This window comes from Megalops cyprinoides, chromosome 8 (genome assembly GCF_013368585.1).
Source record: "Megalops cyprinoides isolate fMegCyp1 chromosome 8, fMegCyp1.pri, whole genome shotgun sequence".
Lineage (NCBI taxonomy): Eukaryota > Metazoa > Chordata > Actinopteri > Elopiformes > Megalopidae > Megalops > Megalops cyprinoides.
This window is the reverse complement of record NC_050590.1, coordinates 27110863-27136775: the sequence shown is the minus strand read 5'-3', so window position 1 is coordinate 27136775 and position 25913 is coordinate 27110863. Positions and strand designations below refer to the sequence as shown.

The window sequence follows — 25913 nt, the reverse complement described above, 5'->3', positions numbered from 1 at the left end:
ATTTAGGAGAATGTGATTTAAATTCAAATTATGCTGTTTATCTGGTCCACTACTTAGAAAGATCAGCTGTACGCACTGTATAAGTGGACACAAAGAACTGGCTGATCACGGATTCGCTCTGTAGATCTGCATGCCTGCTTTGTTTGCTGGCTGTGTGATGAGGGCACAGTGACTTCAGATGCACAAATCAGTGATATCCTAAAGATCACAGGAATGACACACACACAGAGCGGGGACCGATTCCCTGAACTGAGCTATGCACATGTCACCACAGCAACAAAGCACCTCAGTCCCTTAAGCCATGCAGTGTAACTTTCCAGGGAAATGACGTATGCTGCAGGGTTAGACATGAAATGGAGCTCCTTGATTGCACACACTCTCGTGTGATGGGTTGCCAGAAGGTTATGCAACTGTCCAGCACAAGTACAGATCACACCACCTGCAAGGCCTTGTTCGCCAGGTTTGAGGGGACACGTCGGTAAAGGACTGCTATTCCTGAAGCAATTTACACCTCAACAACCCTGGTTTCACCTGCAAAGGCAGATGTCAGGTATGGCAGAACACTTAATGATGGCAACTAGTGTGGCAAAAAGTATGTCCTATAAGATTAGAAGAAAGACAGACAAAATTACAGCTGTCTCACACATACACCTGAACAGACCCCAGTTTCAAATATTAAACAACTTAATTCAACTGCATCTGACATCATCCAATGCTAAAACAAGCATTTCATATCTTGATCACCCAAGATTTGCTCAATGCATGGTGATCTTCAGAGAGGCCTCAAATAGAATATAAAGACCAGAGAGAAAAATGAATATTGAAATAGAAAAACATTCAAGTTTTATGGTTTTGTTATTCAGTCAAAAAGGCACGACTGACACAGTAAAGGTTACATGAGTACTCATGGGGATTAATAAAATGAAAAAAATTCACTTCTTAGTTATTTCATCAGCAAAAACAAGAAGAGATGAGTGATAACACACAAATATAGTCACTGAGTGGTTTCTCCAAGTGAACACCACACTGTCAGCACTAAACGGAGAGCAGAGCTGTGCATTAAGGGCTGGGTTGAAGGGCTCGGGTGCTGACACGCTGGCGAGGCTGCTCTTCATTAACCACATCTCAGACACACCGGCTTTATGGCCCACTTCCTGACAGATCCAATTTAATTGGCCTGAGACGGGGGCTGTCTGTGTCAAGCCCGTGCACCGACCCCGCCCTGCTTTGTACGGGGCCTAATGGCTATCTAAGTGCATTAACCTTCTTTTTGGCATCATGGATACATCAAAGCCTGGGCTAACAGACGCTTGCTCGCAGCCTGCTCTAACACCATGTCCTCTGGGCACCTCATTACTGCAAGCCTCTCAAGTCAGCAGTGGCCACCTGTGTGACTGAGGACAGGACTGAGTCAGGAACCATTAGGACCCTTCTCACGTGTGTTGAACCTGGTATACTGTCTGCCACTCAGGAGTGGTGTTAAGTGTCAAAACCTACACCAGTGTGTACAAGGTGCTTATCCTCTGCTACTGCAGAGTGCAACTTGACAGCACACATTTTGTAGCAAGATTTTTAGAATGAAAAAGCCACAGATGTTAGCCTATTACTTGGTCTTCACTCTTAGCCTTACAGAGTGGATGAGAGAGCCTGAAAAAGTATGAAGTTACCCTTAAAATTGGAAATTATGGTGAGTAAAAGATTTGGAAGAATGAAAACGCAATGTTACAGTATTATCAGAATGCACAGGGCTATAGGCTTATAGAACACTTTAAAACTGCAGGCTGTTTTCCATTAGCTGTACATAAAGGGAAACATTCACTTGAAGACCAAGCAGAAAAAAACAAGCTAACAAGGAAAGTTAGGAGAAAGGAAGGATTAAACAGAGATCAACTTTCAAAGCAAATAGCAGATGCTTGTGAAATTCCCAGATCAATGGAGATGGGGAAACCCTCCAACATTCTCCAAAGCCATTACAGAAAAAGGCATGTAAGGACTTTCAGCTTTGTTATCCAAGACATCAACTGCAGCATAAACATGAATAGGAGCATGACAGCCCAGAAAAAACAATACGCTGTTGCACAACAGTACATGTGGATTCCTTTTTATAATGGCGAGAAAAAGAAAACAAAGTAAGAGAGAAGCCTATTGTCCAGCACTCTTAGGTTACACTATTAGGTTACATACAGGTACAGACAGAATCACTGTGCGGTGAGGTTTTGCAAGGCGTCTAGTTGGGAGGGAATGCCCTATGCCAGTGCTCTTTCTAATGTTTCAGTGAGCTCAAAGGTTTCACAAGTGTGCTGCAGGCCATGGAAAAAAACCCACTATGGAAAAAAAACCATGCTTTTACAAACATCCATCTGGAACTGAGTGTGCTGCTGACAGTGCCTCTTAAAATCCTCTGAGCACCATACACTGTAGTCTTGCTTTTCGCCGTCTGCTTAACTGAAAACTAAACAGCGTGTAGTTTTCTTGGCAAAAGGAGGTATAGTTTTCAGGTCTTTACGCTGGCATGTCTTAAAAAATGAAACTACTGCATAAACGGCCGAACTGTTATGTCATATCACATATCAGCTTCATAAACTCCAGGCCCCCTGTGATTTCAACTCTCGCTAAAACAAACAAAATAAATATGCTTAACAGTTGGTTAAGACCTAAAAACTTGTCTGCTTTTCCATTTTCATATGTAAAAAAATTCCCTTGAAAACTAATCACAGAGAGGTCATTGCCTTAATGAAGTGGAAACAGGAGCAGTAACTACTGGCTACTGCATGACTCTCAGCCAAAGGCAGCTGACGGGTATTGAGCGAGGGTAAAGTAGTATTGTGGAGGAGTGTGTCCTTCTCTCTGGCCCAAAGTAAGAGTCCCTCCCAACTGCTGCTGCTCCCCTGCATGGGAACACAGGGATTGGTGTGCAACTTAAGAAGAAAGAAAAAAAAAAAACACTGGCCATTCAATCTATCAAGACTGAAGAGCATGTAGAGCTTTCTTGAACACCCATCAGTGAACTCTCAAACCTTCAAATACCCAGCAAAGACCCAGGCCCTGCACTGGAAAGCACTCGAAAGCCCGGGAAATGCACTTGTTTTCAAAGGGGAGTTGTGGTGATCTGCCATTTCCACACACAGTGGAACAAATGCACCGTACTGAAAGATTTTACTCTTTCACAAAGATTGTGCAATAAGGGAAAAGTCAGACTGACTGTAAAAGCAGTAAGGCACAATGATTTCATGAATATGGCAAACTGGCTGGTACCTGCCAAAGTATATTGTAACTGATACCTGATAGCTGAATTGGTGCCATTTTTGGTTCCACTCTACCTCTCTCTGGTCTCAGAATACACAAAACACTACCTACACCGATTATTGATCCAGAAACAAATGCACACAATCTCCAAGATGAGATCATCTTCTCTAACTTTCTAAGGAACAGCAGAATTATCACCCCCTCTTTTGCTCCTCAACATCTGTGAAAAGATAAAAAGGTGAGACTTAAGGTTGGGGCTTACTGAATGCCATTATTTACACATCACTCTGTACTCCACACCTGCAGTTCTCTATGTGAATTTCCAAAAACCATTTCATCAAACAAAGGCTCTGAAACAAAACAGGATGCAATGGTTCAGGCAAATCAAATATGTACCGACATTTAATCTTTTTTAAATCACCCCCTACTGCAAACAGGCACCTTATACCACTGAAGGAACAGGATTCCCCAATTATTCCTCCTCCACATCGGTGATGATGCTCCCATTCATGACACTGCACTTCAGGACCCTCACAGGAGTCAGCTATAGTCAATGGTCAGCTTAAAAATGCCCATACTGTCACCAGCCTATGGTTTAACAGTACAAGCAAAGATAGTTCTGGAGTCTGCATAAACCATCTCAGGTGTGACTCTACATAACAAGCACAATCAGCCAAACTCAGACTGTTGCTTCAACGTGAAGACAGGGCAGCAGTCATTAATGTAGGAGGAATCTCACACTGGGAAAAGATAGCCATGAAATGCAGATTTCTACAGAATTAGCCTGCATCTACAGTGTTTACAGCATGTACACAACAGCTTTATTTTCAGGGTTTAGTTCTGCATCAGAATTAATTGCATCTGTGCTGAATACAGTGTCTACACTGCAAAATCTGTAAATTCAGCTCAAAGAAGATTTCCATAGTCTGAGGATTTAGAGTGGCTTTAGGCTGCTTACATATACTTTTAAACACACGTGGAATCACATGTGTGAATGAACAGGAGAAAAATTCAAGTACACTCATGTTCCTGACAATCTGCTGGTTTCCCAAATGAAATCCACCAACACTGAACTGGACGTTCACTCTAGTTTACAAAATGAAGGGTCTTCAGTTGGGAAAAAATCCAAGGGCAAAAAGAGGACCAGAGATTTAGACCTTTTGCAGGGGGAAACTTTGGAAAACCTTTCATTTCTGTCATGGAGATTAAAAACAGCATGTACACCTGCTGCTCCAGCAAGCCTCTGTAAAGCATTCAACCAAGAAGTGCAAGACGTAATGAAATATCCTTATCCTAGAAGCAAGTCTTTCTAAAGGAATATGTGTTTTTTACCTAAAAAGGTAAGGAAACTGACATTTCAAACATTTCTAACAATTCTCACATTCCGATTAAAAAGTCTAGCACATGATCCATTTGCTTCAGTGTCCTACACAGTTCAGCTGCAAAACAACTTGCTAGGGAAAAAAGTACAGGTATGTCTACAGTGTAAGCTAAATGGACCTCTAATTCACAGACATTTTCTAATGCTCCAAAATTTTTTTCCTTGTGCTCACTTACAGCAATATAGTGTTAGATGATCAATTGGGTCTAAAATGGCAATTGCCCTGCTGAGGAGCATGGCCAACATGGAATATTTCAGAGTGAAGTGACCTCACACATCCACCCTGGGTCAGTCTAATACAGCATCATGTACTGCATAACACATTGGAACCAAGGGAGACAGAATAAATGAATTTGTGTGACATGTACAGGAATATGGTGCTTATGAAACATGTTATCTCCATACACTCCTCCTTTTGCATGCTACTTAGTGTCTGAGTAACTCTCCAAGGGAATATGCCCACCCCTTCCCACCCCACCCCTCATCTCTGCCCTTGGGGAAACGTGAACCACACACCCAAGCTGCAAGCTGAATTATTCAAAGCCTGCAGTGCTGGCTCCACTCTGTAGCACTACACAGCTTCACTCAGCCATGGCACGGAGCCCAGGTCTCAGCAATTTACCAATAAAAATCTCAGTGGTATAGATGAGCAACATACAACACAGTGAAGTATAAGGGGCAAGACCCCAACCAAACTGCTGCAAACGAACCCCTGTAGTTTAGAGTGTTCTTCAACATGAGGGAGGGAAAATGCTTCTGAGACTTTTCAGCTCAGTGGAACACTCCAAAACCTGTCCAACTTGACGCTGTAGCTCACATACCCAAGGGACAAAAGGGTGGAAAGAAGTGGTTTCAAAACCCTCAGCCCACTCAAGCCACTAGACAAAACAGGCTGGAAAACCCAAACCTGACCTAGACCCTGCCAGTCTGTGAATGGTGATTGTTCACTTGTTGGTGAAAGCCACTGAGAACATGTGTCCCACAACTGATGCACCTGAAAATTGGAGTGCAAACCCGCAGGCCCCACAAAAAAAGTAAAAAGAGGTGCCATTGTTGCCCTATGAAAGAGCAGTGTGTGGTGGATGGCAGGTTAGGTGACTGCACAGTAAAGAATACTGGAGACCCATCTGGACTTTTAGGGGTTAGAGCTCTGAGAGTTCTGTGGGATTGAGTGATCTGTGAGAAACTCCTCTATAATGCAGGGCCTCTAAACCTTTGGCTTCATAGATGGAGCCAACAATAATCCATCAACAACAAACAACTTAGAACAGGACTTGACAATGTTCCCGGTGTTCGTTTTTATGATCCTTCTGTATTTTAAAGGTCTATGAGGAAACAGTGAATAAGCTGAGAGAGAAAATAGAAATATTAATATTCACTATTACTATTTTCCCCTTTATGGTGAATGGTGAATTTCTGACTTAAGTTAAGATTTAAACACTGAAAAACCAGCTGAACAATATCAACTGTCAATGTGAAAGCATCATGTCTGTGAGAGGATTTCTGTTTCAGTTCTCAAAGCCTGGTGAAACTACACGAGTCGTATCTGTCTTGTACTTTACACAAGCAGTTAACCACAGTACGTTAGAACCAGTCCCTGACACAAACTCAATAATTCAGCTACTCCCAAAAAATTTGATATTCTCATTTAATCTTAAACACTTACATAGTCCACACTCTACATACACACAGTTGAAATAAATAACATTCAGAAGGAAAACAGGAATACTTCCAAACCACGTTTTTTTCTTGGCCTGTTACTGTCAATTACACTAAAATGTAATATTCCGGATGAACTCCACACCTCTTGTTGTTCTGTTCCAGAGGGTTGTATGACCTGCAAAAGTCCTCGAAACATGCACACAGTCTCTTCCCCAATAACCACAATTTTGACCTGTCATTTTGCACTTTTCAATATGCCAGCGAAACATCACCCACAGGGAGCCGAAAAATCCAATCACCTCCAGCTCAGCACAAACAAAAAAAAGAGGCCCTGCAAGGCATCTGGTTGAAATTTACAAGTGGTACCATGACTTTACACAAGCACTGCTGGTCCACCCACTTACTGGAAAAACCCAGGCCTTGACAATCAGCAGCCGTTCACCATTTCCAGTTACAGACAACAGGAAGTCAAAAAAGCTTTCAAAACCACAATCTGTCAAACCCGAGTCCCGCTTGTAACAGTCTGACGGTAAAGTAGTTACAGAGCAGTGAGAGAAATACTGTACAACTGTACTTGAATACAGTTGGCTGAGGCAAGACACTAGAGTTTCCTCCATTACTTTGGGAAGCCATGTCAAATAGAGCCTTTTAAGCACAAAAGTTGCATTTCATTCAAAGAATCAGCCTTACTGGATGCAAATTGTGACAAAATAAGCCTGTATGAAAAGGTAACAATTCTTCACTATACTTAGGCTTCCGAATCTCTGGTCAATACATACCTCCAAAAAGTTGCAGGTGGATGACAGATGACCAGCAGCATGCTTTTAATCAATGAATGACGATTGGAAAAAAATGTCAAGCATGCATGAAGCAGACAGCCCTGGAAGCCCAATCTCTACCGGGTTTCTACTCATATTTTGTTAATACAGGTCCGCATTTTATCTTGAGCGTAAATTAATACGTGAACGTTTTCCCTCTGAACAGCAATCATAATAATCAGATATTGCAGCTATGCTTCCTGAGCACCAAGATAAAGCATTCCTTGCAGACCGCAACACTTGCAGCTGTACAAAGCCACAAAAGGTGCGTTTTAACCGAACACGATGCGAAATTTCGCTTCGCTTTCCTCACGCGGGTTTGATCAGTTGCCTGAAAAATGAACGAGCGAATTTCACGCCACGTCACAGCAAGCATTTTTGATTACACCAACGCTGCTAGCGTAGTTATCTTGCGTTGCTAGCTAGCTAGTTAATTAGCATATATAAATACCGCACACAAGCAGTTTGTCATTTCTTGTGAACTTTTTTTAAGAAGTAATGGTTCTCTAAAGTTTCAAAGTTAACGGTCTACACAACGATGGGTCCACGTTTTGAAACGTCAGTTAACGGACAATACCAATCAGCCTCAGATTTCTGGAAAGAGGGCGTGGCTTCTAGCCCTACTTGAAGGTGACTGGCTTTTGCCAGGTGAAAGTTTCGCTCGAGTTGAACATTTTTTAACTCAAGTGAACGCTCATTTCGCATCGCTCACAGTTTCGTCATGATTAACTCCGCCCATTAGCCTCCTGCCATTGACTTTTCATGCATTCGCGTCGCATGTAAATTTCGCGTCGCGTTCGGTTAAAACACATTTAGAATTCTCGCCCAGCAGCCAAATCAGGGAACCAGCAATTCATGGAACCAGCAAATGGATCCCTGTCAATTACTTTGGTACAAACTGCAACAATATATAGTGCTAAACTAATGTTTTGTATCAAGATTCTGGGCTCAATGGGACAAGCTTTTGTCCTACTCAGAGATGCTGATGTATTTCAATATCCATCTGAAGTCAGAAACAGGGCTTGGGAAAAGGATGAAGTGAGTTGACATCCTTTTCTTTAACAAGGAGTTAAATGACAGCTGTACTTTATTAACACTGCCTAGATGCAGAGGATACAGAGAAGCCAGGATGCAGCTGATCTGAGGTCAGGTTGTTATCTTCTCTGAATACAATTTCCCCATGTCGGTGAATCCCCCAGGTCTTCAGCCAGAAACCCAGTTACAAGACTCCAAGCAGCTCCAAACCCCATAAACAAATAACACTCATGAATAAACCAGCAACCATCAAGCCACTTCCACAAATTTTGAGCAAGACCACCCAGGAATGTGATGTAGTCTGTGACCTTCAGCTCATTTCCCTTATATCACCTACAGACAGGAAGCAGCTAGCAGAGCAGAATGTTCATTTTTGTTTATTTCATTTCACATTTCATTTATTTTCAGACGATAAAGGCTTACCATTTAAAGTGCACTGTGTATAGAGACTTAACATCTTTTTGTGGCAAAGGAAATGTAATATTTCAGTGATAATTCAAAATCAGCCAAGGAGACAATTGTTCAGTAAAGTGAAAGCAAGCTATTCAACCCACCCCAAATATGCCCAACTGTCTCAGCTTTAAACATAGGAGTGATAAACTCTCCAAAGCCATCAGGGATAGCAGGCATAATAGCAAATGCCTAACTGATGTGGGAAAAAGAACTATGAAAGTAATGAATAAATGTCATGAAAGACCATATTTCACTGCATGCATTAACCCTGTTAGACCTGCAAAAAAGTCGTTCTGCAAAAAGTTTTTAAAAAAAATATCACAAATGGTATTGCTCACAGAAATTCTTGGGGCCTCACCATAACTGCATTTTCCAGCTACTTGCTGAAATTTCAGTGTAAATCTCAAGACTCTAATTCCATGATTGGGAGAAGCAAAGAAGTAAAAGTCTGGAAGAACAATTAATGCACAAGTCAGTTGGTACACAAGTTGACAGTGGCAAAGAAAAGCATGAATTTAGAGCCTTAAAAGGAAGAGGAAAAAACTAAAGGAAAGTACCTTGCTATTGAAGAAAAAAGGCCTCATTTTCAATTTTACACATCATGCCCAACTTCCTCAGGTGAACACAAAAAACAGCGGACAATGGAACATACTGACCTTGAACACAAGAGTGACCTCTCTAGCATGTAGTTCTGCCTTATTTCACCCTGGCTGCCAGTGAGCTTCACCATCTATAGTAGTCAACAGGCTCTGGCTCCCTCCCATTGGCTATTTAAAGCAGCACCACAGTGTTTGGGTACTGCTCTCAGAGGGGAGCCAGCTACAGGCACAAATCATTAACATGTCAGGAACAGGGGAGGATCCTCAAGGCTCTGTGAAATTTTGGACATTTTCTCAAGTCCCATGCCAAGACACCTCACCCTCCCTTCCAGGACCATCAAATTCACCCCTCCCACAACACAAAGGAAGATGGGAGTACACTTCCTGTTGACAATTGGTTCCTGAAGACAGGCACTCCACACTGGAAACCTCTTCAAGCCCCAAGGCCCATAAACCAGGGAGCTTCTATGTTCTTCTTTTTAATACACAGACATTGCAGCAAGGCCCAACCCATCCCCTGCTTTGATTTGATGGACAAGTGCCCTGGTTACAACCACACCTCTCAACAGAGTAAGCCAAATGAATAACAAAACTGAGAATGTGTCAGGGCTTCCTCTAGGTGCAATTGTATAGGAGAAAGTCGAAAATCACCCAGCTGATTTCTGAAAAGTGAACATGTCAAATCACATCTCCATGGAAACTTTTTTCCATTTGTAGATCTAAATAAATTTCCCCCCAGCTATCACATAAATATATGTCACGGCTTCCCTTGGCTGCTTTATGAAATGATGTCCTCCACTAAATCAAATATTAATCTTCATTAACTGAGCAAATATGAAATCAAAGAACTGCCAGTGGATATTCTCAGAAGGGCATCTCCATTATTCTTTGTAGTTTCTGATTACATGCAGGCAATATACTTCACTAGATTATACTGGATAACCGGCAATGAAACTGACTCACATTGGGCAGCTGTGCTCTATATTCAACTTCCTCCTAATGTCACACAGCAAACCATACAGTTTTCTGTAATTACCCCACACATCAGGCAATACAAAAAAGTGGGTTCGTGAACAAGAGCACTGAGCTCCAGACACAATCCCTGCAGATATGCAGTGCTGAACCTGGCTCCTTTTCCAGACACAGGCATCAGCAGGATAAAACAGTCTTTTGAAAGTGGTTAATAACACTTCCACCAGCCAAAACAGGCCAAACACCTGTAGAAACAGGACAACCAAAAGCTACAAGCAAAGACAGTACCCAAGCATGAAAGGATCATGAAGAACTTTAGTTTGCATATGTTCCCTATATAACATACCCTTTTCTTGGTCTGTGAACATGTACTGTTGACTATTCAAATGCGATGTAAATTTACTGCAAATGTGAATGTTGTGCAGACATCATAGCATGACATAAAATAGATGTGCATTTTTCCAATCTTGACAGTTTCATTGGCCATGTTCTGATGGCACGACGGGCAGTGTCTGAGTTTTTATTCTGCGCCCATTTAGCCAAAATGCTTCCTGGGGCCCCATTAGAGCCTAAACCGAACAACTTACACTACATCGACACAAGCTGATGCAGGCAGTCCCCATTCTGCCAAACTGCCTTCAGCAGATGAATGCGCATCCATCCTTTCCCCTGCAGGCAAAGTATGGCAGCTTCTTGCTCCCTGTGTACAGGGCCGTTTGTATCACCATTCCCCATTCATTTTCTCCCCAGTGTGAAGTGGTACAGAATGGCTGTGACCTTAGTTTAAGTTTAATCTTCAAACCAGCGGTGATTAGGGACCAGGGATTATTCATATTACACATCCATGCCTACCTGAAACACGTATATGCCTTTCTGAGTGTCAGGTTTCCAGTAGGTCAAGTAAATCTTCCTCATGCAGTAGGAAAATGTAATCAAATCAGGAAAACGGTTCCACCTTTCACACCCTATTACTGCACAGCACAGAGTGCTGACAATAAGTAAACCATACGTTGAGTCAATCCACAGAACACTGACTGCAGTTACGTTCTCCAGATGCAAGGTGTGGCTATTTGAACTTTGTGAGGTGCCTATAGTCGTACTGAAGTACATCACAACTGACAAAAAATATCAGTTAAATAGCCTAGAAACAATGGACCGATAAGAAACTAAAACGAGAAATTACCTGCTTGATTGAAGTGGTCCATTTTCCTGCTGAGGAGGTGTGGGGGGGGGTGAAGCTCCAGACAGAGCAGAGACATGGCAACAAGTAACAATGAGATGACGCAAATAAATTTCAGCCGGATGACTCATTCCCAGAGCCAGCCTTGCCTTCCTCCATGAAAGCAAGCCCAAGCAAAGGCCAACACATGCGGACAGGAATGAGCCAAACACCGCCTCATCGCTAAAACAGGGAGTTGGCTGTCAAGGTGCAGTTGGGATGGTGTCACATTGGTAGCCACTTTGATGTGGATGTTTATCAGGTCACACTCCTTTTAATCAGCATTGTGAGAGGGAGAGAATCTTCTCTGTCTTTTGTGGGATTGGAGAGTTTCAGTGCAACATACCTGTGTAGACCGGAACCCAATCTCAATCCTGCATTTTGGGAGGGTGATTCATGTCAATGTGTTACTGTTGGGTTCCTACCCTTCTCCATATCACAAGGAAATGTGTATTTAAATAAGATGGTGGAAGCTAAATAGTTTAGAGTAACACTAACTTAATAAGTGAAGTATTTAGTGGCCCGGTTTGACGAGACTGTAAAGGCAGATGAGGTTTTATGTTTCACACTGCATTTGGACCCTGTTCTGTGCAGTCTGTGCTGACCACCCTATTGACATCATGTTGTCTGTGCAAAAAGACTGCACATCGCATTCAGCAGTCCACCACCTGGCTCCATTTCAACCTGAGCCTAGGCTGCATGACCTGCTCGCTATTGTAATCCAATCAGCCAGAGACCTACACTGGAGAAAATTTCAACCAATCTGAGGCTGATTTTGAGAGCCCTGAAATAAACAGATGGCAAGCATAAAAAGATGGAAAGGCTCTAAACAGAGAGCCAGTGAACAGGTTCCCACCTTCGGAGCTTATGATCAGCTTAAATTTCTGAAGTTGATGTTGACATCAACACAGATGTCACAACTTAGCTACACTTGCAGAGTTTGTTTTGCCATTGGAATGAACACTAGACATGAGAGGCCTTGCTCTCAGCGTGGAGGGGAGTAACACTAAGGGGTGTGAGCAGGTGGTGCTGGTTTTGTATAGCAGCGTGATTGGTTGTTGTGTGGTCTCAAGACATTGTGAACACTAAACCAAAGCAGCAGACAAGGCATTGTCCCAGACATGGAGCAGTGAAGTGCTTTCTTTACCGAACCATGGTAGGTCCCAATTTACTAACACCTAGGTTAATCAGAGACAGGGTGGGCTGAGTTGCTACAGCGCAATCTTAAGGTTGCTGAAATAGAGATGGCTAGTTAAGGATCCTTCCCATCTATAGGTTTACTTGAATGACAAGATCCTACTGGAATCTTCATACAAACAGCTCTGAGAGAAACATGAGCAAACATGCAAACTATGCCCATACCAAAGGACATACAGATCTCTAAAAATACACAAATACCTCAGGGTACACCACGTGCCCCCTGCGTGTACTCTCTATTAAAGGAAGGCAGCTTTCCTGTCTCAAAACGTGTTTACCCGCAATGCTCTTTCCCCATCATGAGTGCTCAGGAAGTGCACAGTGTAGATACAAGGCAGAACATTGGCCCTGTGAATATTCACACCCTGCCAAGACAGCCTCAGAAAGGTACTACACCAAAACACTTAAATAGGTCATACCCAAGCATTACGTAATACTGGTTATTATTTCAAATACTTTTAAAAGTTGTGGGGTGTTTACACAGAGAAGCCAAGAATGATCCTTCCTTAGGATTTTTCCATTTGCCAGTCCAGAAAAATGCAAGACATTAAAGGCATTCTTGTTCATATAAACATATCTGCTATGCTGGGCAGTTACATAAGTGCACATCGGGTGTGACTCCTGACTGAGAGACATGCAAGGGTTTGCATACTGTCTTGTTGCTACTGAAAACCTTTAAGTAGTATCCAAGGCCTTTGACATCTTAGGTTGTTACAGTATGCAAAGAATTAAAAAAATACAGCTTCTGGTGCCGTCATCCCCACTGAATTTTATGCACCATTTTGAGAGGACTGACACATCACTGTACATAAATATGTAAATCAGCATCAGATGATACTTGAAAATATATAACTGCATCTATACAATTGCTTTTTCAGCTTAACACCTTACAAATAACAGACCATTCCATCATGCCAGGTCTCAGGTATAGCTGACACTGCAGACATGACAAGCTCCAAACCAACTTTATTGCCTTCAGAGCTTACTGTGTTCAGAACACCACTTCCTTTCTCATGCAGTGTGGGGACATAAATGGTTTTCCTGCTGCCCTCAGCTATGTAAGGGCATTTTCTTCTGTGCTAAATTAACAGCTTTTGGTTATGCAAGCTATGGCTATGTCATAGACTATTCCTTACCGGTGGATTCTTGGGGCCTCATTGCAGCATTAGTAAGCTGACAGATGAAAAGACAAGTATGGCTGGGAGTGCCATAGACGTAAGTGCGTAAAAGCACAGCCTCCTGTCACTGAGTAGCTCATAGGCACCCATGTGATCCAAAGGAGACAGCAGAGAAACAAAGGCACTCTGCCCAAATTACACACTCCTATTCCCAGTTAAAAGACACTGATCTGTCGATGTGGGCTCTTGGTCATTGTCAGCAAATGAAAGGGCTGATTTTGAACCCAGGCCATAAGGCACAGCCTGCACCTTTAAAGCACTTTTACCACCTGAGCTGCTAGGTAGGTAAACTGGAATACAGACTGAGTGGAGTGGAGTTTGTTTAACCAGCTCGTAACAAGCTGATCTGAATGTCCTCAACACTCTTTTCATTTCAAAACATTTAATTTCATTGAGAAAAATGTTTGCCTACCTGTAGTATCGTGACTGCAAGTACGCGGAACACACTGCTTTGGAGACGTGGGTAGCCGAACCAAAGTCTATCACCTTCACCCTGTAGGGCTGCCGCACCGGGTCCACCAGCATAATGTTTTCAGGTTTGATGTCGGCGTGGATGAGGCCCAGGCCCTTCAGCTTCTTCAGCGCAGTGGCCACCTGCTGCAGGATGGGCCGGATCACCTTGAGCGGCAGCGGGCTGAACTTGTTCTGCTTCAGGAAGTCGTACAGGTTCTGCTCCAGCATTTCAAACACCAGACAGGTGTGGTTGTGATGCTGGAAGCACTCTAAGGCCTTCACCAGGTTGTTCTCATCTGCATTCTCAATGCTCAGCCGGGCGAGGATAGCTACTTCGATCAAGCCCTGCCGTGCATACGTCGGGTGGTTCTTCAAGATCTTGATGGCCACCACCTCACTCGTCCCACGCTTCCAGCACTTGACCACCTGGCCAAAGGTGCCCCTGCCCAGGAAGTCCAGCACCTCGTAAGTGCTCCTTGTAGAGCACAGCACCTCGTGCTGCACCAGCTGGTAGTCCCAATCCCCGCCTGCAGTCCCTCCCCCAGCCCCGCCCCCAGCCCTACCCTGCTTGGAGGGCCCTCCCCCCATTACTCCTGCCACTGGGTTCCCAACATTCGTTTGCAACATCGCAGACAACATAGATAGTTCCTCCACTATCTGCATGGCGCTTCCTCGGTTCTCCAACTCTTCACTCTTACGTTTCAGCCCACATCGCTGGGAGCCGTCTGCCAAGTTCAAACCTCCGTCGTCGTCACTCTCCTCCTCCTCCTCTCCACTCCCTCCACTGCTGCCACTGCTGCTCTGCTGTCCGCCGTCTCCTCCGCCCTTGGTGGCTCCCCCTGCTGCTCCACCACTGCCTCCCACAACCCCTTGCTGTTGCTGCTTGGTCTGTGAAGGGATCCCGCCTTCCTGGGGCAGCGCCTGCGTTTCTGTCACAGGCTGCTTGCAACACGCACCGTTCAATGCCACCACCCGCGACAGAAAATTCTGCCCAATGCAAGGTCTGCCACCCGTTAAGTCCTTTGTTTGTAAAGATCGAACAATATTTGTGGGGTTTGCGTTGCCAAGGGTTCTACCATTCAAATAGGTCCATGGGTAGGCTCTCTCATGGTAAACACAACTGCTGGGCTCAACTTTAAGTTTCTTCACGCTACAAAAGGCACTTTGCTGGGTTTGATACACATGTGGTGGGTAGACCAAGACCTGCGAGGCCATACCTGTCAAAGAGGAGGAAACAGCTAAATTAGTAAGTGGCAAATAGAGAATTGGACTCATTTTCATAAAAGCCATCAAAAAAACTGAGCAAATCACTAGCTTCAGTGGGTTCACCTGTGGAGTGGCAAAAAAATGTACCTTTAATAAGAAGCACTGGTTACAAATAGCCATTAGCATCCCCCAACAAAGTAGTCATGCATTTTGTCACACTAATTGTTAATGAAATGAAGTACAACTTTTTTTACAAAGTATAAAGCTTTTTCCTAACTAAAACCTAAGCACTAACTTCATTAAAGTTCTGTTGCAAAGAGCAACCTGTTTTTTTATGCTTGCTCATTTGTGTAATGTTTGCATATGGGATTACATAAACCTGACAACTTCAACTTCATCACAGACCTGCTGTTGACAGATCACCAACCAAGATGAGTGCATCAACTGTTTTTCTGCAGCACTAATTGCATAGGTGCTGACGGACATCACATTTTGCGATCTAGTTCAAAAAAAATTTTTAAAGCAAGACTCAGATTGCGCGTCACTAGAGAATTCAGAGTAGGAAATGACTAACTTCTTGAAGGTTCGTCTGACCTCTTATGGCTGGTTTCCTAGCAGCACAATTTGGGTCTCTAGGCAACCAATGATTCAAATGAATGTTACTCAGCAAAGGAAAGTTATGAAGAAAGCAGTGCATTAACTACAGCCACAGAGACAGCTTGACATGGCCATCCCCTCAAACTGTTGTCCTAACAGTGTGTTTGGCTCATTTTCTCATTTCAGAAAGTAACATGATCCTTGCAATTATTTTGCACAGCAAAAAACATTTCAAAATGGATAACTTCTCTCCTTTCAGCCCGGCATGGCAAATAGCCTTTTTATTTCATGCCAAGCTTTTAATTTACTTGCTCAGGACCCTGGCACACTGACCTTACCCGTTACTGCCCTGTGCCCCGTTGGGGCAGTAGACTTACTTCTTTACTTCTTTTCTCAAATCCTGTGGTATCAAAGCATTAATTCCCTGCCAGCATGTTAACTAATCAACCAAGCATTCATGAAAATAAGAAAGATAACATGAATGACATCCCTCATCAGACTGTTAAGAGTGGCACTGACTGGCAAGAGTCATCAGGAACAGGTCTTATCAAGATTTCCAGATTCAAGAGATTTTATTGCCATTTGCACAGGTACAGGACAGTACAGGTGCATTGGAATTTTTTGTGCGTAGCTCCCTGAGTCAGCTTTTTATAAAAGAACAGACACAGAAAGGCAAATTTAAAAAAGAGCAGCAAATAAGAAATAAGTAATACACACTATGAATACATACACACTGTACACACTATATACAAATACACCATGAATTATTGCAGAGGAAAAATGAATTAAATTATTGCACTATTGATTTGAAAAATATTTAACCAAGACAAAAACAATGGAAAGGCACTACCTGAAATGTATACACTGTTAAATACACTATGTTGCTATGAGGTCAGCTACAATTACAAGCACTCAATCAACACTTTCAGAGATGGTACAGAACTACAGCAAGTATTTGATATGATAAAGACCTGACAGCCTACCTCTTCACACTCTTGTTCTCCCCCATGCTGTCCCCCACCTGAGCAGGGCCCACTCACAATAAGGGAGGTGGGGCTTCAAGGAGCAACTAATCAGCAGTGTATAAGGATCATCTTTCTGAGAAAGACAGTCTGTGTTTGCCTTGTGTGCAAGGAGAACAGAACAGAAGTGCAAGCAAAAGGGAACTAGATTAGAGTGCACAATTTCACAGGTAACCACATGACACAGCCCACAGCCAAACCAGAGGCTGACAGCTTCTAACCCCGGCTAACTTTGCAGATCACACAGTCCGTTTGCTGCATTTGTCCCCACACATTTAAAAATAAAAATAAATTTTAAAAAAATCACACTCTCAATGCACTGTAGCTGTTTTGCCAGACACTGACATGAAAATTTTGATAGGTGACACTTGTGCTTTGCAATGATGGAAAAAAAAATCAGAGAACATTGGGAATTGATACTACAGATAACTGATTCTTCTGATAATTCCCAGTATCTCAGTGTGAAACTATTACATGCTAAATCAAGCATTTTGTCACATCCTTGGCAAAGCTACAGTACAAGTTCTGACTGGTGAATAGGTGTGACACAGGAAGGCAGTTGCACAAATGGGCCTACAAGTTATAACTGCATGCAATAATGCCTACAAGCCTGACAAAGGGATATTTCCAACTGCTTTAGCAGTTCAAGGTGCACACTATATTGAAGGAACCTAATTTGACAGCTGTCAAAGTGGCTAAGGGGCGTGGGGGGGCCTTCATGAGAATCCATTTTACAATGCTCGATACAGATTCTGTCACATTATCCCAGGTTATGCTACAATCTTTGCACTTTCAGTGTTGGCCACAGGGTCAATCTCATGACTGACAGGGATGTCATTGGCATCTCACAGCCACCAGTGTCCCAAAGCATCAACCACTTCCTGTGCCGGGATGTCATGGCCCATTTTACATGTTAGTGACAAGCCAATGTCTTCTTAATAGTGCAGTAAGTAAATAAAAAGCAAAATAACTATAGGCCTAAATGATCCTGAAATTGAAACTTGAGCCAAACTGACCACAAGCATTTTAATTACATACAAACATTTTATATATATATATACACACACACACACACACACACACACACACACACACACACACACACACACACACACAGTGCATTCAGTGAATGAAGACTGCTACTAAATCCAACTGTTTATGAAGTTCTACAGTTTAAGAAATCGACACAATGTAGTCCTCAATATAATCCTCAATTCAAACTCAGTATGTTTAGCAGCCTTAAAACATCAATTCCCTTTGGGTAAAGGTCGTCAATTTAAAATAATATTTTAGTCTAGAATTTAACCAGCTGAGCATTCAAAACCTGAAATCCAAAAACTGTTAACCCTAACCAAGCCATTATGCAATTATAGGCCTGAAACCCCTTGTCTGATTCTGTCAGGTTCGGGTCAGGTTGCAGGGCTTAAAACATAATATTCCTCCAGCTTCTGTACGCCTTTTGCATGCAAATATTAGATGTATACAATTAACAGTTTGTAGTTCATTACATAAAACAATGCTGTGAAGTCACTGTTTGCCAAGTGAAATACTTCCCTGTGTATTCTCACTGCATAGGTAGTTATCCTCTGTGGAAACAGCAGTGTGAGGAGGATTGGAATAATTACAGTGTGACCAATTGCACAATGTACTTGCATTAGCACTGTGAGGAGTGAGGGTGGGAGGAGCTGCAATACTGCTTTATGAAATGCACTGCAGAGAAAGGCACAAAATATAATCACACCACACACTCATACAATGTTTTTTTTTTTCCATTTTCATTGATAAATTTTGAAACGCTGTAGTGAAACTTTCCCCCAAATATCTGTCAGCTCCAAAACAGATTCTCCAACAGCAGATTCAAATCAGCCAGATGGCTGGAAGTGGTTATTGCATGATCCTGCCATGCATGATGGCCAAAAATGACTGTACTTTTATGAAAACAGGACTGCAGTACAACCACAACATGCACAGCTGGGGAAAACCAAAGCAGCTCATTGCATCAAAACAGAAAACAGTCCTCACTGTTCCTGGGTCTTGGCCAGACTCCTGTGGTAGGGTGAAATGCACCCAGGCCCAGCGTGTTACTGTGGATACTATATGCTGGCATGGACAATAGGCAAATGCACACAGACAAGAGGAAAACCTGCCAGTGGAGTCATCTTTGTCCCCATGCATCAAGACCCATTTCTAGACCTGAGCCCAACACAGATGAGCTTACGTAAGGACCAGAAAGCCTATTTGCCACTAAATGAACAATGAGTGGCAATTCCTTGCACATTTCATGCCACTGCTACCCTCAGTGGCAAGCACTCAGGGGTGTGGGCTGTGAGCAAATGGTGAAGACTCATCAGCCAAACACCCTGGAGTCTGGTGGTGCAGTATGCATGAATTGATTACTTAGCAGAGGACAAGCCGAGTCACATTCCCACTGAAACAGTTATTGATTCCCCCGTCACCCAGCTCCAACTGTCCAGTTTTCTACTGCCATTCTTGTTTGCTCTCACACCTTAAATGAAGGAGAAGGTGGGGGGTATAAGATGACACAGATGAATGAGTAAACAGAGGAAGAGCAACACTGGCCCCACAATTGCGTTAGCAACTGTACATGGAGTTTTGGCTGAAGTCTTGTTTGGGCAGCTTGCTTTAGGAGCCACACTAAGTAAATATTAACAAAGCAACCACTAGGGCCTGTACCCTATGGCTTAGGCTGACATACTGGCACAAAGGACAGTGAGCACAGCATAATTCATATGGGAGTATTTATCCCTCAGCAAGGACAGGCCTACAGACTGTCACAAAGTCAGGTCTATCTGGGGGACTGCATGTGAACTTCACAAATGTGCCCACAAGAAGAGTGGACTTCTTTGTTCCAAAACTAAGCTCCCTCCCTCTTTTAAAACTCAACCTGGCTCATTTTTGACAGTGCATTTCTGTTACGCAGTATACAATTTGCCCTCTAACAGCTAGAAGTAACATTACCCTGACCCAAAGGCAGCTTCTTGTTGTTAAACACAAGGCGGGCAAGGTGGCACCTCTTATGAGATGTCAGATCCCAGTCATTTCAAGGCCCCACAACTAAGACCTGTTTCCCAAACCCTGTCTTCATAAACGACTGTCAGAAAACACCACAGGTCCTTCAAGTGGCGCAGGAGAGGTGCTCAGACATCTTCAAAAACCCTCCACCAGCAAATCTCCCTGACAGCTAACGGTACGTGCCCTGATAATAAGTCAGTCTCCTGCCATACCAGCGCATGAGTCAGAGGGAGATAAAGCATATCACACAGCCTGTGCCCATCATCACGCCTGACTGTGCTGTTTGGGGGATGGCACTTTTAAGACAGGATAACATTACTGAAGTTAAACAGGGCCACCACTTTTCTAAACATGCTGCTCAGCCAAAGCATCAGGGATCAACATACAAATGTTCCCTCCCAGCAAGGTGGAACAGGGCTGGCAAAAGATACCCATTCTGAAACTTTCTCCCAATTAACGGCATCAGTGAAAAGAGCTCACAGGGTCAGTCCTTCAGTTTTATGTTCTTTGGCACAGGGAAACTAACAATGCTCTGGGCCACGCAGTGACTCCTTTGGTTGGGTTACATGGCTCCCAGCATCATGGTTTTAATGGCTACTGGCTGTAAGCAATTGCTTGTTGTTGACCTTGCACTGAGTCAGGATCAAATTGGGGAAAAAATAAATAGCCAGCACCTGTCAAGTGACCAAATGCTTTTGCAGACAGCTTTCAAGCAGTGTGAGTCAATGCTGAATGCTCTGTTTAACAGCAGACCGCAGAAAATAAAACCCTCCTCTCACTGAAGAATGCAGGGTGAAGGGGCACTGGTTGTTTAATGGGGTGAAAATATATCCAGGGATAAGGCAAACGCTCTCTATACTTCTGCCCTGTTAACCCATTAAAGCTGGCTCTCCAGTCTTTGCAGGGGGAGGGCATTCTGAAACCACACTCCATGTATTTTATGTGTGGTGGAAACGAAAAAAAAAAAAACCCTCCAGCAGTAAACACAGGAAGAAACCAGAGGAAGTGGCTGGAATTTTACTCTGACAAAAATACCCGTTTTATTATATTAGAAAATGTTTTGTTTTTTGAGCTTTTCTATTCAATTTTCAGTTTAAAAAAAACCCTGAAACCAAACAATTCCCGACAGAAGTACAAACTTATCCAATGGCACGCCACACCCAATTCCCATTTGGAACTGGCCTGGAAAGAATTCTGCCGAATCCAAGCGGAGTGGAGCATTCCGAAGAAAAGAGTTCAGGATGTGCTGAACTGCACACTGCTAACAGTAGTACACAGCCTCATGGTAGTTAGGCTGTCTAGCAATGTAACTCTGTTACATCACTGTGCAGTTCACCTCTCCCCTTTTTTTACTTCCATCAACAATTTTTCCACCACTTTGACAATCAGATCACTCATATAAAACCACCTTGCAATGTGTTTCTACCTCGGTTTTAAGAGAATGTAAGGAAATTACGCTATTCTTGACAGACTTATTTGCACTGTGTGCAGACCATGAAGTAAGCTGACATTCAACAAGTACATTGTCAACCAGTTTAGCATTTACATTTGAATTTAATCATAACATAACAAGTTTCCTCTTCAATTCAACTCAATCATAACAGTTCAAACATAACATGACAAGCATTGATAAAAAAATGAAACAGCTGTCCTATAGTATGGACAATACTGAACCTAAGACCTTATACATGTAAATAGGGAGATGTGGAGGAAAATGTACAGTACACCCAGGCCCTAAGCCACAGTACTCAGCAGCCAACTGGACCAATCTTGACTGTTGGTTGGAAACCATCTGCTCCTAGCTGTGACACACCTACAGAAACCGATTCTAAACATGCTGGCCTTCAAAAGCACGCCTTTGCAGCACCTAAACACCATTACAACATTACATGATAATCATCTCAATGAGCATATTGTTACTGCCATATGTCCACCAAAAAAAATAGAAAAAAAAAAACACACACACACACACACACACAACTGCTCCAGGAGCACCCACAGGGAGAACACATCTCTGCTGGGAGCAGATACAACAAAGCATCCAAAAAACACTGTTGAACTGAGGGAGGAACAACGCAGACTCCTTTGTTTTGCTTTCTGAGCTTGGTTCATTTCTAGTTGTGCGTGGAGAAAGCCCAGTAAAGCAGAATGTTGATATGAGAGCTGTGAGCTCACAGGCCTCAGTAAAGTGAAAGGCTGCTTTTTTTAGTAAGCATGCAGCACTGCTTTCACAAGTCATGGGCAGACCACCACGTTCTTGCATTGAAAACAAGCTGTGGTTAAGCACCCTGAAGTAAAGGCTAAACACGCAATTAATTACAGACAACATGTCCGACTTTGGAAAGACACAAACAAACCCTACACCAGGTCAGCTCAGTGCCAGTTACACAAAGAATATTGATCAAAATGGTCAAGAGCAAAGAGGGACAGTAAAATAATATGCTTCTCTTCCAACACCTAAGGACCTAAGACTGCCTCTGTGGGGAACCCCTGACTGCCTTTCCAGTCATTGTGCTTGCCAGTTGATTGTAAGCTTAGGTTCACACACATTAAGTAAAAGCATGCCAGTATGTTAGTTGCTCACAAGACCGCCACTAGTCAAGCTCAAACAACATAACCTCATGACAACGTATAATTTTCAAGAGTGCACATCACTATGTACTGCTTTTTGTAATCTTTTAGACATATTAAGAGCATGGTGGGATTCGTAAAAAGGAATCTGTGGCATGGTTAAAAAAAAGACTTAATGTTGTTAAACATACTAATCACATCAAATGATTGATTGGAAGCATTTGTTAACCATGGGCCCCACATAGTGTCACTAGATTTCAGACCACGTTTTTGCTACAATAGTTATCAAGGACCTCATCAACACTCCACCAGCACTCCACAAAAACAGTGACTCAAGCTTGGCTTTGCTGAGGGTGCTCAAAAAACAATCACTGCTTAACTTATGTAAAAGCCCCAATTTAGCCTAATACTATAAAGTAACTAGGAAACAAACAATATAAAAGCCGTAGTGCTGTGCATTTAACGCCCATAACATTAAGCTGCTTTGCAGAGAACAACAAAACTTCAGCTGGTTCAGTAAGCATTTTTGCGTTCCTTTACAGGAAAGTCTCACCCTGAACGTATGAGTGAGGCAACAGGCAGCAACTACAAACATCTACTGATATTCAAAGCAGCCAAAAGAATACAGCCTCCAAAAGAAGAACAGCCATAAAACTGGGCAGCTTTTAAATGCATGTCAACACAGAATTAAAAAACATGTCTAGAAATGTCAGGTACAGATTTCATCCATTCTTCTTGTGGCCAAGGCATCAACACAGATGTATTTACTGTGTAATTCTGCACATGCATATCCATTTGGCCAAGCTACTAATGACCGGGTAAACAGCCCTGTCTTTGTACTCTATTCCCAGTCTGCAGGCGCACGATCATGTGACTCTAAATTGACTTCCTTCATACGGAAATGTAAAACCTTTTTTGAGCTAGGCATGGGAGGACCCTGCTGTTTTTTCTTAAGTCACACAGAAGAAAACAACTTTGGATCTTGTGCATCACTGCCATTGCATCTGTAATTTTTTCCCCAGTTTCGTCAAATGCAATGTGACAGCAACTGGAGCCTGAAAAGGCACTGCACATTTAAGAGCAACTCACAATAAGTCAACTGTGACGTGAACTTGCTTCAGCAGGAACATGGGGCAGTTGGGGTGGTCTTCACAGTTTCAATGTTTGAAGACTGGAACTTCAAACCTAATTTTCTGCTTTCTCAATAGGTGAAAATATTGTCAATTCCGTAAGGTTTTGGTCCAAAACCATTTGAAGTCTCTACGCCATCCTATAAACAAATACAGATACACTGTTTCTCCGTAGAAGTGAAAACTGACGCCTAACACAGATACTGCGTCTGTGGCCTTCTTTCAAGTTAGACATAAGTTGTGATCGGCTAAAACCTTAAAAACAACCATGACATGACAATGCGTACAAAATTACATCAGTACTCTGTGTGCTTACAAGTACATACTCAGAGGAATTACTTGATGTTGCTGCTTTCTGTTGACTTACAACGGTTCTTTATATAACACACATGTACACAGGGAACAAACGGACAGAAAATAAAAACTCCCTGGCAAACCACACCTGTGATTAACAGGGTACAACTAAAGTAGTGAGTGTGAGAACAGATCTCAACTCCGGCCGCAGAGAGGATTAAAATTAGCTATATGTGAATTCAGGTTCCTTTAATTCTTTCTCGGAATTACCTGTCCGAATGTTTATTCCAGATAGTTAACTGCTAGCACAGTTATGTAAAAAAAAAAAGCGGCCATCAATTTACATGAATTCGTAACGATACCTGACTTAGCTCAAGTTAAAAACTCTTGATTAGATAGACATTCTAAACGCACATTCGGAAAACGCATTTCAGAGAATTGGTCTCTTAAAAATTAATTGAAGTAACCAACAAACTCGATAGAAAAGTAGCTTGTTAAGTACATAACTAACCAGGGGGCTGTCAAAAAAATCTGATGGCGTGTCGATAGCTCTCTCCTGCCGAGGTAAACAGTTACCGGTGTCATCTAGGTAACAGGTAGCTAACTCCACAAATTTCCATCGCAAAGTGTATGTTAAACTAGCGAGGTCAATATGGGACAAAGTCGTGATCACAAAACACGTTTCAAGCCAGCTAGCTATCCAACTGATAGTGAACTTCAGCGCAGCATTTCAAAGCTGTAGCTAGTTAGTAGCAGTACAGGCTGCTAGCTAGTCAGAACTATTCAGCTCACTAAGCAGTTAGCTACTTAACATTAAGAAATACCTGCAAGCTGTGGCTACTGACCTCCACTACCTGATTGGCATAGCTGAACATCAACTTAAACGTAACTTAAAGACTAGCCTAGTACAGCTGGTGTCATAAATCAACTACAGTAGCTACACAACTATTAACTGAAGGGCAACTATAAGTACCGTTAGTTAGTTAGCTACCTAGTTGGAAATCAGATACATATTTTAAGACAGCAAGCGACATTTTCGATAACGTTAGGGTAAGTTTAGCTAACTAGCTAACAATATAAATTCGTTTATTCGTTTACTATATCCGTAGAGATGTAAGCCATTATAATTACCTTCATAGATAGTCACAAGTCACAGAATCCAGGGCTTCTCTGAACATGTTATGGAGTTATATCGTACCCACAGCATGCTCTGTTGCCTGTACTGCTGCCATCTTTGTCCGACACCACAGAATGGGAGGTCTTGCTTTCGACAAATCCACCATCTCCCACATTTCAAACTTCAAACAACTCAGGCATACAGTCATTCAGTGGGGTCATACAAAGTCCGGCACGCAACTAACGAGTTGTGGTTTCTGGAAAGATTCTTTTTCTCTTGGTTGCGAGGGCTATTAAGCCCATTTTTGCGATTTTGAAAAGGGACCCGTTGCCCCTGTATCCCTACTCGTCTCCCCGTTCTAGTTGCCTCTATCGCGTCTCTCCCTTGACTAACAGCGGAATGTTGTGTGCCAGTTCACAGAGAATTAAGACCAGAGAAATCGAACGTAGATCCACTGTTATATGCTTACGAACAAAAGTGCACATAATAGCAAAATTTTACGCACATTATAAATTATTATTGATAGTACAGAGATTTTATTTTACTTTTACAGAAAATATTCATCTATTTGGTCTGTATAAAGCTTCAAAACAGACATGCAACGCAAAATACAGATTAACCGCTGCTGGAATGTATGCATGCTACTTTGCCTTTAATACGATACTTCTTCAGCTTGCAGTGTTGTGTTTGTTTAGGTCCGTGAAAAGAAACTCCATGCAGGTTTACCCAA

At 42.6% G+C, this 25913-nt stretch overlaps 1 protein-coding gene across 1 annotated transcript in view; it reads right to left on the bottom strand.

The window, feature by feature from the left end:
• The window catches only part of LOC118781752 (homeodomain-interacting protein kinase 3-like), a 49552-nt gene extending 23999 nt beyond the window's left edge, over positions 1–25553 (bottom strand). Inside the window, exons 1-2 of the mRNA XM_036534792.1 lie at positions 25198–25553; positions 14173–15430 (exon numbers count right to left, since the gene is read on the bottom strand). Coding sequence (XP_036390685.1) covers positions 14173–15428 — 1256 coding nt within the window. The 5' untranslated portion in view covers positions 15429–15430; positions 25198–25553. The remainder of the gene's footprint in view (positions 1–14172; positions 15431–25197) is intronic.
• Between the last annotated feature and the right edge of the window lie 360 nt (positions 25554–25913).